Source organism: Phytophthora infestans, genomic scaffold (assembly GCF_000142945.1).
Source record: "Phytophthora infestans T30-4 supercont1.26 genomic scaffold, whole genome shotgun sequence".
Classification (NCBI taxonomy): Eukaryota; Oomycota; class Peronosporomycetes; order Peronosporales; family Peronosporaceae; genus Phytophthora; species Phytophthora infestans.
In genome coordinates, this window is record NW_003303733.1 from 1,628,524 (window position 1) to 1,642,182 (window position 13,659).

Here is a 13,659-nt window from a genome sequence, read left to right on the forward strand (position 1 = left end):
GATGCGCCGCGATGGAGTCCGCCCCAGTGGACGACGGCCTCGTGTTCCTTCCGCAGGCGTCCTCGGGCCTGGAGCTGCTGTGTGTGGCCCTGTATCTGTCGCTGGCGCTCGTGGCCGCCTGCCGTGCGCTGTCGCAGGGCTCGACGTTCCATCGCAGCCAACGCAGCACCTTCCAGCGCCTCATGGTGCTGTTTGCCGTGACTCGCGCCGCATCCTTCGTAAGCGAAGGCTTAGCCCGTAATCTACTGAATCGTGCGGCTCTGTGTCTGTTCTTCAGTCTCGTACTCTTCCAGACGCTGCTATGGATCGATATCGCCAATCCCAAAGTCTCGACGCGCTCTCGACGCATCTGGATCGCGTTCGTAGTGGCCAACGGGCTCTTCTATGCCGCTGTCTTGGGTCTCTCGGTGATGCACGAGGCCAAAGTGGCCCAGGCCCGACACTCCAAGTCCAGACTAAACCGATCCACGCTCTGGACGGGCGTGCTGCCCGTGCTCTTCATCGCCACGGGCAGCTTCGTCAGCTCTTTGGGGCTCGTTTACTCGACGTGGAAGATGCGGCATCGAGTGGAGAGAGTGCTGAAGCCGTCGGGAAACGGACTGAGGAGGAGGCTGGATGAACGCGTGGAGAAGAAGCTCACGAGCGCACTGAGGTTCACGAGTGTTGTCATGGGGGCGTGCTCGGTCTTGTTTTTCTTGCGGACGATCATCTACGTCCAGAGACCGTTTTCGCATCAAGGGTGCGGGGATATACACAGTCCTGACGTGTGTGTTGTGGTGGGCTACGTAATTCCGGAGATCGTGCCGTGTGTGCTGTTTCTTGTGCTGATGTGGGAGGTGGAACCGACGCTGGAGATCCCATCGAGACGTAGTTTGAGCTATACTAAGGGACGCGTGACGTCGGAGACGACGCCGTTGCTGGACAATGAAGCGATGCCTCCACCTCTGCTGGTAGCGGCCAAGGAATTCACAGACAGGATTGGCACGGCGTCGAAATCGGCGGTGACGCAGCCGAACTCACCACCTGGCTCCCAGAGTGGGTATTTTACGGTTGGTCGTCGACCAAGTCCACTGTCGTTAGGTCTTGGAAATGGCGTGTTAGGTCGAGCGAGACGACGACTGGAGCTTGTGGTACGACAGCATTTAGGAGGAGCCAGCAACGAGCAGCAGTCACTCGAAGGAACTTCTATTCTCGATCTTGCAAACAGCGCATACTTGCCTTTGGGATCGTTTGAATACGAGCGACAGGCAAAGCAGGTGACGAGTTCAGATGACCCATGGCGGTGGCCAGCGCAGTCTGCTTCCTCGACACCGTGTGCTTGGTTCTCATTCCAGTGTTTTAACTTGACTCTGCCATCAAAATCATCGGTGACGTCTTCATCGTTCGTGGTGCTTCATCTGATGAATGCCGAGACAGGCGCGGTGATAGCCGAGATAGGCCGCACAGAGATTTCTCACTCAGAAGACCCCTGTTTTCACATGATGCTGGCTGTCGACATGCGTGAACAAGATCTGCTGCGCGCATCGGTGTACTCGGTACGAAACCCAAACTCGCTACAGAACTTGGATAGCCAGTGGCTCGTTGGTGACCCACTTGTTCCGCTCTCATCGTTTATGACGGGTTCATTGCCTACAATCGGACGGGCAGCTATTTTCTCGCTGTATTCTCCTCTATCTCGAACGCGATCTTCGGGTGAAATCGTTATCCGATGTGAAGCAGAGGTGAAGGGTTTGCATGCTGGGATGTCGACTGACGGGCTTGAGCGCATCACTCGGTCGTTCATGTATATTGGAATTAAGAGTACGGACGCAGAGGATCACGATGACTCGGCGTATTCCGAGATAGCCCAGCAGATGATAAATCTTGCGTCCACCTCCCAACGCTCGCAGGGTAAAGTGCTGGTCGAAGAAGAGCTGATAGAAAGTGTGTATACGTGGGAAGTACCTTATCAACTGCTTCAATTGATACTATCGGACTTGCTGATGAAACTTGATTCACTCAAGCGTGAGATCGCGCTTGAGGATGGCGATGAAAGCTCTTCGTCGACTCCTTCCAGCCAGCTCTCAACTCCTAGTGTCGGTGGCTATTCAATGCCTTCAGTGATTACAACTCCACGAGCGCTTGGTACTGTGGAAGAACACGATACTAGCCAGACAATGCAGTCGTCGGAAGACTCGGAGTCGCTGAATTCGGTCACTCCAGGACTGAGCTCTTCGCTTACATTGGAGAATCGGGTCAGACCAGCAACTAGCATCGGGATGCTATCGGAAATGATTATTCAGATCCAAGATGATGCGATCGAGCGGAAAAAGAGAAAGTGGCGTCTGGATCTGGTGAAGACAATGGAGCAATACATCTCGGAGGTGGAAGATTCCATTTTGCGCTACGGGGCCACTCAACACGCAGGGCTCACTTTCAAGCCGAGTACCATGAAAGCAGACGCAGATCTGCGTTTCCTGGCGCTAAATCTCCACCAGCAGTTGCTGACAGTGGGCAATGCAGCTCCAACGTCTGAAAAGGATGTCCAGTACGGCGACCAATCAAGCGCAGCGCGCTATGCTCGCCTTGTGAACTCGTTTGTCGGGACTCTTCTGTCGTCACCGCTGCATCTATCGAGGAAGGCCAGCATGCGTGATCAACAGACTGACCTCGGTTCCGTGCTGTTCGTAGACGCTGATAAGAGCGACGAGAATGAAGTCGCATCGCCTTCGGCGTCGGAAGAGTCACCCCTTGAACCCGTGGAGGCCCTACGTCGGCGTGTGATTTCGTTTGATTCGGCAGAGACGATTGTCAACAAGAGGGCAGCGGGCCAGGATGTATCCGTCCCTTCGGAGCAGCGGAAGCTGGCAGAAACCATTGTTGCGATGGGGATCACGGAAGAAGAATTCCAGAGAATCTATGGGCTTGATGAGAATGTGGGTGTTTCTGATGCGATCGACATCGTCGCCAAGATAACCTTGAACGAGGCGGAATGTGAGGAAGTGAAACGTGCAGTGCCAAGCAGTTGGGGTGGCTCGTCGTACAGAGGCTCGATGCCCGATGTGGAGCTGAAGAAAGCGGCGATGACGATTGATACGAACGCTAGAAACCGTCCCCCCTTTTACAGACACAGGATGTACGGCACAACAACTGTTGGAGCCTTTGCAGCTCACGTGTACGGGTTTAAAAGTGGCGGAGTGCGACAGATGCGTGCCGAGTTGGAGAAACTTCACGCACGTTTGGTCAAAGAAGCACAGGCAAGCTCAGATCTTACAATGGACGCCTTGGAGCGCAAGTACAACGAACTTAAATGGGATGTGGAGCGCCGCCTTGAGGTGGCTTTCTGCCAGGCGATGAGCGCTCTTGTCACGTGCTTTCAGCAAACTCTCTACGTACATACGCACGACCATCGGGATTTTGGACCTCATCCGCTGAAGGCCTGCGGTATCGACTACCTAGAAATGCTTACGAGGGTTGGCTTTCTATTCTCTGCTGAGAGCTTGTTGTCGACGTATGGCAACGAGTTGGGAATGCTAGGTGACACAGAGGCTGCCGTCAAGGAGCTCGCACGAGTCCACGTCAAGTTGCGACCTGTTAAGTCGCCCCGTGCTGCTACCTTCCGTGTCTCCATCACTTCTGGACCATCAGGAATCGTGATTGAACTTCCTATCATTACGCGTCGGGCAAGTGAGTTTCCTGATCGCAGTATGCACCGTGTTCCAGGACAAGATGCTGTATCCGGGGCCATCTATTTACCGCTGTCAACCCCCGAACAGAAGATGCGCGCGAAATTTTTGTTCCAGAAGCCAATTCGGGTGATTCCCGTCATCTTCTCGCAGGGGCTGAATGAAATGCAGACGGTAGCCAACACTGTCGGCAAGGCCTCTCTACAGAAAGAGATCAATGCGGAGAACGTGGTGGAGCTGGAGTCATACGTCAAGAATTTTGCTGAATGGGTCACCAAGAAGCAGTGCCGCGAGACATCGATTCCAATCTACGATATGGAGGATCTCGATCGGATTCAGACGTCGCTGGTGGCTCTCAAACTTAGCATCCAACTTTCCGGTCGGTCCAAGCGCATGGCAATTCTCAGTTTGTCGTCAGCCATCGCTCGATCAGTTGGTGGCGGTCGAGTGACCATGTGCAAGTCCGCGAAGGATCGGACGTCCATGTCGATCACTCTTGAAGAAGCAAACTTACTTGTACGCTCGCACGGGCTTCTCGCTGATGATATGGAAACCTTCACCGATCTATTGAGGACATACGGAGTTCGACGCGAAAATGCGCGGAAAAATATCGGCAAAGCTCAGTATTGCTTCAGCGCATTGCAGAACTACATGCTGCCGCAGGATTATCAATGTCCGCCTGGCACAGGAGGTGGCAGTCGTGCGTATTCGTAGATCGAAATGAGGGAGGGATGGCGCACCTGAACCATCTCGTCGCTGGGTGGACTGTAATTTATGTTTTTGATTTTTTTTCATTTGACTAGACTAAAACGCTAGAACGAGTACTACAGACGACTGTGGGATGATATCAAGTGTTCAGTGGCGCGTCAGAATGTCCTGCATCGACATGGTTCGGGGCTGAGGGGGCTGGTGTGCACTGTCCTCTTGATAGACCTGCATTGCCGGTAGGACATTTTTGAAGCTGGTGAGGATGGAGGCGTCGACGAGTAGGTTCAGTGATGGAATGGGCGACGTCGTCGGTCTAGTTGTCTGCGTGGAGATCCGCGGGGCTGTCCAGGAGTTTGCTTTTAGATACGGCTTCATGCTCGAGAAGACGACGCGTGACTCCTTGTTAGGGCTCACACGCTGGACATCGAGGTTGAAGCTGTTGTGCACCGTGTGCGGTGGGGTTAATAATGGCGCTGCTGGAGTGTAGGGGGCAGGGAAGGATGCTGTGGGCTGAGCCACGAAGTCATTCTCGTCAGGCTCCGACATGCGTTCGTCATCATCGGAAATGGTCGTGGTGGCGTTGGAAAGCGTCGGGGACGAGCACCAAGTGCTTGTACGCACAGCAGACATCTTGGACGGTGCCGGTCCCTCCAGAGACGGTAGACACAGCTGTGGCATCTTCACTTGCAAAAGCCGTTTAGCACTCGCACCACGAAGACTGGGCGCGTTGGGGTGCAGAACTGCGGTTGGCAACGCCTCGCCTTCTTTCTCGAGCTTTCGTCGTAGGTTCTCCACGGCCTCCATGCGGATGCGCTCAACATTCTTCTCACTTCGGAATCCCAAGTACGGCCAGCGCCGGATGCCCAGTGAACGGCACACGCGGATGAGAGTGCGGCTACTGATCCCGAGGTCTTCCGCGGCTTTCTTTGCGGTGAAGGTGAAAAGGTCGGCAAGCACGTCGAAGGAAAGGGTCTTGATGCCGTGTCTTGTGTGGACGCGGACAACGTACGACGCGTAAGAAGCTGCAAGCGAGCTCTTGTGGCGCAGCATGGCAGGAAAAGCTGCTGCTGCTGGTGGTGCAATGATGTGCACGGAAGGTAACGGGCTGGTCATAGTCGAAATGATGATTCCAGGTGTTGTTTGGTGGACTCGAGGCTGAGTGGGTGGGTGGAAGCTCGGTGTCGACCGAAAAATCAGTTACCAGAGACCGTGGGGCTGGCGTTGACTTGGTTTTGATCTGCCACGGCAAATTTGATAGTGATACTGGAGGCCACTTGGCCAGATTTTGTGGAGGGTCTAAGAACGGTGGCGACATGCGTTGGAAAGACCCGGTGGTGAAAGAAGAACTACGTTTGACGTGGCCAGCGTAGCGGTGAGCGGTAACCGTACACGTCTACGGCTACTTTTCCATTATTTTGCGTCTTTCCAGCTCCTTGCAACCTGGTTTGTCCTGCAAACTGTGCCCTAACTGAGTGACTCACGCGACGGTTTTAGCACTTTCGTTTTTCGACGGAACTTGCGCGCAACTGCGACCGCCATGTCGTAGCACTGAAATGCTGCCAGTGGAGCGCTCTCTTGTCAAACCGATCGGAAGCGGTCTAATTTGCGTTGGGGAAGGGGTCTGCAACAAGGGGTCTGCACGCACTGCACTTTGCGAAATCGGACAGACAGACACGTTGTGTACTGAACGCTGGAATTGCGTACCACTCGACTACCCAAAGGACACTTCAACACAGGCTGGATGGCAAGTAGCAGCGGAACTTCCGCCGGGAGGCCTTTCCCCTGAGCAAGCGTTTGATCGCCCCGACCACGCGATATCTAAAACCGACAGAGCTGATTCAAATATGTGAATCTAAAGTTCACTTTGTGCTTCACAACTTGTGTGGCTTCGTAGTAGTATCGTGACAGTGTCCAAGTGACGATCACTATCTATCGGTCGGGTCACTCGTGACGAACTTGAGACGTGGAAAGGCAACTGCAGGACGCTCAATGCTTCGGCAGGATAGTTCAGTCCAGCAAGCTAAAACTTAAGTGCTGGCGGACCAAACCTACTTAACAAGGACAGGAGGTCTTACATTTTCGACAAAAGAAATTGAGTGGTGTTGTCGCCAGTCGATAGGTCGCCACGCTGACAGAACCGTCAAGAACTGTACACCGTCATGGCAAATGTGCTCTCTCGATTGTCGTCCGCTTTCGCAATTGACTACCAACGGAAAATTCTCCCAATACAACTTGGCCATGGCGATCACGTGAAAAAAAAACTGCTTTCGAACCGCGTGTTATTTCCCCCCCCCAAGGCTCTCTTAGTCGTACTGACATACCTAGGCCCCATGCGGTTCGCTTGCTTTCGTCAACGACGCCCACCATCACACGTTGGTCAGTCGCTCTTGACTGCGCACAGGCTCGAACCAGCAGCAGCAGGGAGAGAATAGGACAATTTGTTATCTCCGTCGACTCCTTAAACGCGGACCTGGACTGCTTTCATCGACAAGAAGAATACGGCGCTGCCCCCCCCCCTTCTTGTTAGCAAAAGAAGACACAAAACGACGTTCTGCAGCTAGACCTCTCTTCATTAATTACTTTCGTACACTTTCTGCCACTAGAGAGCTCCCAGGCCGACACCTTCGAACCCGCCGCTGGTGATCTCCATGGCCTCCGCCGCCGCTGACTCATCGAGCGCACGTCGAATGGCTGACGACGTGCTGCTCTTCTGCTTCTGAATCTTGGGCGACTTCGCTGGCCGCGTCACGTTCTACCAGCAGCAAACACAACCGTCAAAAACCGAAACTTAAAATGGAGTCTTCGTGTACATCTGTGATCGCGTACTGTACTGACGCCCAGCTTCTTGCACAACGCCTCAGCCTCCGCCCACTTGAGCACGCCGTATTCGAGGCACCACTTCTGAGCCATGCGACTGTCCGGACGCTGCTGCAGCAGGCTCTCGTAAAAGACTCGGTCCGCAAAGCCTGGCGACGGCGTCGGGTGCTTCTGGCCGGGCTTGCGGTTGGCCTCCTGCTCCTTGGACCACTCCTCCTCTTCTATCATCTTATGAAAATGTAGAAGATGTTTTTTTACGCAGCCTATTGTGTGTGTACACCTAAAAAAGAAATTGAGTGTACAATGGACACTCAATTTTTAAGTGCTACAGTTATTTATAATTTAATAAATGAAAACAAAACCTTGGACCTTTGATAAACTTCCAGATGCGATGATCCTGAATCCAAATAAACTTTAACCCTTTAACTACTGGTTCATTTACGGGTCCCTATTATCCCATAACAGACGGTAATCTAAGCCGCGTATTGGCTGAAAATCTGTCCAGTTGCGCGACAGGCGATCGTGCGTCGCCGTAGAGGTTCATACAGACCTCTTCCACGAGCTAGCCAGGCCATCAAATTCTGTCCGCTTTGGACCACAAGCAGCGATACAAGCGTCACAAAGGTTCTCCTTCCCTCGACCACGGGAACAATGGACAGCGCTTTGGCCGGAGATTGGGAAGCACTGGAGCATCAGCAAGCGTACTGCATTGATGACATTGCGGTGGACTCCCTCGTCGACGCGTGGGAAACGCTAGTGGACGACGAGCTGCACATCGAGCCCGTCGACTTGCCGGACGCCACGAGTGTACTCACGACGAATGGCTACCAGCGGCTTCCTGAAGATAGCCTTCAACCTTTAAGCCCAACACATCAACACGCCAGCACATCCAGCAGATGCCAAGACGGACCTCGCAGTAGCAGCATGCAGTGGCTTCACCAGTCGACAAGCAGCCCCAAAGTCAGCTCGCAGCAGGGCGAAACAAGCGGAGAGCAGCAGCAGATACCGGCGGAGACAGCCTGTAGCAGTGTGCCAAGCATCTATGAGCCTAGTGGTTATGGCAGAGTCTACATGCATGCACTGGACATGCAGAGTGGGCTCCATGTCGTTGCTGACGCAAAGGTGGCAAAAGCCTACCGTGAAAACGCTGAATTCGGATTGTTTGCCCTATTTGTGACGGCAACGTTTCGCCACAGTCTCCTGACATGGACTTCGGATGTTCTTACTGCTAGAGGCCAGCCCAAACTTACTGAGAGTGAATTCAATGCATATTGCGGGCTTGAAATCGCAATGAGTATTTGTTCGCTGAGTGATATTGCTGAGTATTGGTCTGACAGTCGTTTTCTTGGTCAAGCTGCCTTTATAGATACTATGACGAGGACAAGATTTCAGAATATACGATCCGCGTTACAGTTTCACCCTCCTAACGACCCGACACTCGATAAGCAACATGATCCATTGTGGCACAGCAGGCTGATACTGGCACACTTTCAAAAACGATTCGCCGAGTTTGCTGTGCCTACTGTAGTGAGCAGCATTGATGAAATGACGGTGGCGACCAAGGCAAGGTCGAAAGCCCGGACTTATATGCCGTCCAAGCCCGACAAGTACGGAGTGCGTTTCTACGCAGTGGTCGGTTGGGACTCGCTTTACGTGCATACGTTCTGGGACAACTCCTCGGACAATTCACAGACAACTACGCCAGCATAGCGATACGTTCAGCAGTTTCCATCACTTCGCACGCCGCTTTTCAACACGCTGCATCGCGATGAAGTTGCCGTGGGAGCTGATTCAGCGACGGCGTTGTGGCTAGCAATGGTGGGGCATCAGGCAAAGATTTTCCTATCGCCAAGTGGTTATCGGCTTATAGTTTCGGACAACTTTTATACTCGACACACGTTTGCTAAAGCTATCCTTGCGTTCACGGATGGCGAGATGCACACGATCGGGACCGTCAGGCTCAACCTAATCGACAAGTGGAACAAAATAGCTGTGGAGGCTTCTGTGGAGCGAGTGGCAAAAGCAGATAGAGGAGAATGGGAACTTGTAGCGGCAGTCGATGCAGAGTCTGGCTGGAAGAAAAAAGAAGCAGCTCATCAGAAAACCCAGAGAAATTTGCCAGCAGCACGCCAAACAAAGTACCAACCAACTTTGCAGTTTGCGGACCGAGCTGGATATGTTGTATACAAAGATCGCAAGGTGGTAGTCTTCTACAGTAACGACCTACACGCAACACCATCGGCTCGGGCACTATTTGGTACTTCTGATGAGGCGATAGCTTGCTGCCACGGCCTGTATCCCATTCAGCGATGGACCGACGACCGTGTACTGCACCGTAAAATATTCATGGCCCCCACTATCATTGCCGTTTACAATCGGTACATGAACGGCTTTGACCGTGTCGATCAATTGCGCTCAACGAATCCAAACAGACGCCGCGAGAAGAGGCTTGACATGACGTTATTTACGTGGCTGCTACAATCAATGCTTTTGCGCTTTTGAAGCGTACGACAGCGACAGCCTTGACACTACGCGAGTTCAAAAGAAGAATTGCGGATGTGGTGAAGTGCTTTCTCAGAAATAAGAGAATGGGCCTGACGCGGGGTCACTATCCCGAATCAGTGACAATTTCAAGTGATTAGAGAGGATTTGGGTTGGTGGCACGGATGCAAGTTGCCGGTGGTGGATTAGCCATGACGAGCAGCACCCCGTATGAAATGACGATGGATCTGGTATGAGCGATGTACGAGAAGGCAAGATCCACCAAGACTTACCTCGGATCCACCCTTATCTGGATTCACTTAAATGGATATGGGATATACTATACAAGAGTGGATCGGGTGTGGATCCTATGAAGGAAGGATGGTCGGTGCCCTCTAAAGATGGATCTAGTAGCCACGGCTAATGAGGAGTCAAGATCCACCGCGAGGTACCCCGGATCCCATACTTCCGAGTTCGGGTCCAAGGAGGGAGGATCCCGCATAGAAGGACCTGGATCCAGGGTACAGGGATGAGGGATGCAGTGGATCTGGAACTTTCGTGGGACAATGGAGATCACAGACGGTTGCAAGATGATGTTGGATGATCGGAGAGCTCGGATCCACGGCGATTGTACAATTACAGTGAGGTGGATCCAAGCGACCTGGATCCGGATGAGTGTACCCATAATAGGGTGACCATGATGATTACGTCATGGATCCGGTGGATCTGAAGATAACACAGCTGGGATGATGGGTCAAGGGAAGAAGGGACATGCAGCCGAGCCTGGTAAGGGATTTAGCAGATGAAAGACATAGAAGGTAGAAAACCAGGCAGGTATAGGCTTAAATATCAATACAGTCCTCAATTTGCACTGTGGAGGGCAAGTGACCTGTAGTCGTCTCGGGGGTTGGATTTGGCCTCGGGCGATCGCCGTAATAGGAGTGAGCATTGGCCCTGGACAAGGACAGCGTCTACTTCGCCCGCCAAGCATCAGGTCTCATTATGGAGTAATCAAGATCACGAACTAGAGAACAAGTGGGCACGGAATCGTAACGGGATCATCAAGTAAAGATCAACTACGTATAGCGTTTCGACGGGGATTGGATTTGGCCTCGCAGAACATTCGTAGCGGAGATGAGCATTGGCACGGACAAGTTTCGTGTATACTTCGTCCCTAGGGACTAACTCAATAAATAAAATCCTCAATTTGCACAGTAACACGCAAGTGCCTTCCCGCCCTCAAGAACCGGAACTACATTGGCCGTACGAGCTCCGTGAAGGTTAGGAATTGCGAATCTAGTGTTGGTAGCGATAACTGGATAATACATTGGCCAGATCCTACAACCTAGTGAGCTTTCCTATACACGTGCAGATCCAACAGGTTAACCGAATTACTACTTGGTCGGTTACACCCTAGAGGTTCTCAACTCTCAAAATCCCGTCACAGGAGGCGGCAAGTACGACGCAAAGGAACTACAAAGGCAAGGGAACACACCCGCAAGGCAACCCTACGGCCAGATCCACGATCTAGGCCCCGGATCCATAAGCTCGAATATTCGCTTAGGATTCGGAACAATCCACGGACGCAGAGTGAAGATTTTCCACTGCTGCTCCACCCCATCCCCACGTCTCGCCAAGGCACTCAAGCTTCACCACTTGAACTCTTCGGAAGTTACCGAGAGAGCAAGATCCCGCCCTACCGACGGGTACACAAGGTGAGGAAAGTTCAGCAGAACACGGATCATCGGGGGACCCCCTCCGTTAGTCGGTGTCTGGGCGCAGTTGGTAAGTTGGATCTGGCAATCTCGCAGATTTTGCTGATCCCGCTACACCACAATGGTGCGCGTGCCCGGATCTTTTGGTGACTCGGGATTTCACCGTGAGTCCCAAGAAGATGCTCAAGTGAAGATTGAGCCAGGGGAAGAGGCGTCGTCGGAAGTCGGATCGACGAAGACGCTGCTGAATGAAACAAGATCCGCGGATCGATGGAGATTTGGGAGGAACTCTGTCGACGGAAGAGAGGTGGATCCGGAACCGGATCTAGAAGAAAAACCTCTCTATCCTCCCCAGGTACCCTCGGGGACCCCTGCGGATCTTGACTTGCGTCAAGATCCACTAACAAAACAAGGGAAAGTGAAGGCGAAACGGTATGCATTTGCAGATTCACCGGTTAAGCCAACACTGTACCTAAATTCAACCCCGCTAGTCGAAGAAACGAGAAAAAAGACGAAAACGAGTAAGACTACGCGGAAGAAGATGCAAGCTCCAGAGTCGGAAGAAGACCAAGCTGGATCCAGGTCAGGCTGGTCAGACAAGGATCTCGAGTTTGTGTATCGCCACCAAGCTTTACGCGACTTCCTGCATCAAGATCCTGTCATGCAGATCCTGAATCCACGACAGATCGAAGATCCAAGAGAACCGGTGAGAGCACCAACGAAAACGGCGAACAAGTTGGCGGCAGTCAAGGATCTATTACGTTTGCTTACGGAGTCAGGCATCGTAGCTGGTGTGCTCGACGCAGAGGATATCTTCGAGCTAGACCTGGATCTCATAGTATCCGCGACGCGGGACCTCTTTGCCAGAGTTAAGTCCATCACCGGAGAAAGGTCGCGCACTATGGATCCGGTGTCGTCGCCGAGGATCAGCCAAGCTGCGTCCTCGAACTACGAATCCGCCGCTGAGGATGAGTCAGACACGTCGTCCGAACCACGACGCATGACTTTAGGACCCTCCGGGGCATCCATGCTGGAAGCGCGGGCGAGGATCCGAGGACAGGAAGCCCCTGTGAACGTGAAGGCTCGGGATCCAGTAGGCCCTACGCGTGATCTGACACAATCCAGCCAGGATCGAGCCAGATCCGGCAAGAAGCCAGTGGGGTTATCGTTAGATCGGACTCAAGGTAATCGCCTCACGGATCCTGTCTCGCCAGTGGGCCAGACGGCCACAGGCTATTCCGACACTTCCTCGGGCACCCTGCAGCGACACTTCGAAGCTGCGATGAGTCGTTTCCTGGCCGAACAGGGTATGAGAGCGCCCGTGCCACAAGTGCAAGTGCTCCACGAACATGGAGCACGAGACGTGGAGATGGAGTCCGTGGAGGGAGACAACTCCCATGATGAGTTCGACCCAGATGATCTGGATGGCCCATCCACTTTGTCAGCAGTGGTAGCAACAGCCACAGCCGGGGCAGGTGGATCGTCCATGATCCAGAGGGTACGGATCTCAGCCATATCGGATCTGAAGGAGTTCACGAGCAAGGATCAAGATGAGGACCGAGCGAGAACATGGATAAGCAAAGTCAAGTCGGCCCTCATGAGAGATCAAGCGTTGGATGCTGAGAAGTGTTTGACCGTTGCGGACCTGCTAGCGGGGCCAGCCAGGAACTGGTATCGGCAGCTGGGCAGATCCACCAGGAACAAGTGGCCAGATTTGCTGCGCAGTTTCCAGACCCAGTACTGTGGATTGGGAGTGTCGGTGGCACGACAATACTACCACGCTCGCCGCAGATCGGATGAATCTCCGCTAGAATACCTACATCGACTAAATGTGGCCGGTCTACGGGCCAAGTTGAAGATCAAGGATGGGGGATCCAAGGTACTGCGGGAACACGTGGATCATTTCATCGAGACGGTGGGAGACGTGGATCTGGCCGACAGGCTGACCCTGTTACGACTTCCCGACGCAGACGAGCTTGAGGAAGTGCTGCGGGCGGTGGATCGCGCGAAACACCGCCAGAAGAAGGCGGCGGTCGGATCCGGCAAGTATCGCCAAAAGGCTCCGACGCCTACGGCCCCAGCTCGACGTGTCCACCAAGTCACGGCGCCCGACTCAGGAACTGAATCAGGATCCGACGGTTCGGACTCCGACCCTGAAGATTACCGTCGGGTCTGTCTCACTGCATCCAACGATCGAACGGCGAAGACAGGAGACAACTCTCGACCGGGGGATACCGTACCCGGGGACCGTGGGATGTACAGATCCCGAGATC

The 13,659-nt window shown here is 53.3% G+C and overlaps 3 protein-coding genes across 3 annotated transcripts; 1 reads left to right on the forward strand and 2 right to left on the reverse strand.

Moving 5' to 3' along the window:
* Window positions 1-11: 11 nt before the first annotated feature.
* PITG_12548 (type I inositol-3,4-bisphosphate 4-phosphatase, putative) lies at window positions 12-4,457 on the forward strand (the record flags this gene model as incomplete). Its single annotated transcript, XM_002900379.1, has 4 exons — window positions 12-1,168; window positions 1,265-2,129; window positions 2,229-2,915; window positions 3,048-4,457. The coding sequence occupies 4 exons, from the start codon at window positions 12-14 to the stop codon at window positions 4,377-4,379; spliced, it is 4,041 nt and encodes a 1,346-aa protein (XP_002900425.1).
* Window positions 4,458-4,520: 63 nt separating this feature from the next.
* PITG_12549 (uncharacterized protein) lies at window positions 4,521-5,486 on the reverse strand (the record flags this gene model as incomplete). The annotated part of the gene is made up of 2 exons (XM_002900380.1): window positions 4,521-4,686; window positions 4,741-5,486. 2 exons carry the CDS (start codon window positions 5,484-5,486, stop codon window positions 4,521-4,523), a joined length of 912 nt encoding a protein of 303 aa, XP_002900426.1.
* A 1,436-nt stretch (window positions 5,487-6,922) lies between these two features.
* Window positions 6,923-7,418, reverse strand: PITG_12550 (uncharacterized protein; the record flags this gene model as incomplete). Its single annotated transcript, XM_002900381.1, has 2 exons — window positions 6,923-7,125; window positions 7,200-7,418. 2 exons carry the CDS (start codon window positions 7,416-7,418, stop codon window positions 6,973-6,975), a joined length of 372 nt encoding a protein of 123 aa, XP_002900427.1.
* Between the last annotated feature and the right edge of the window lie 6,241 nt (window positions 7,419-13,659).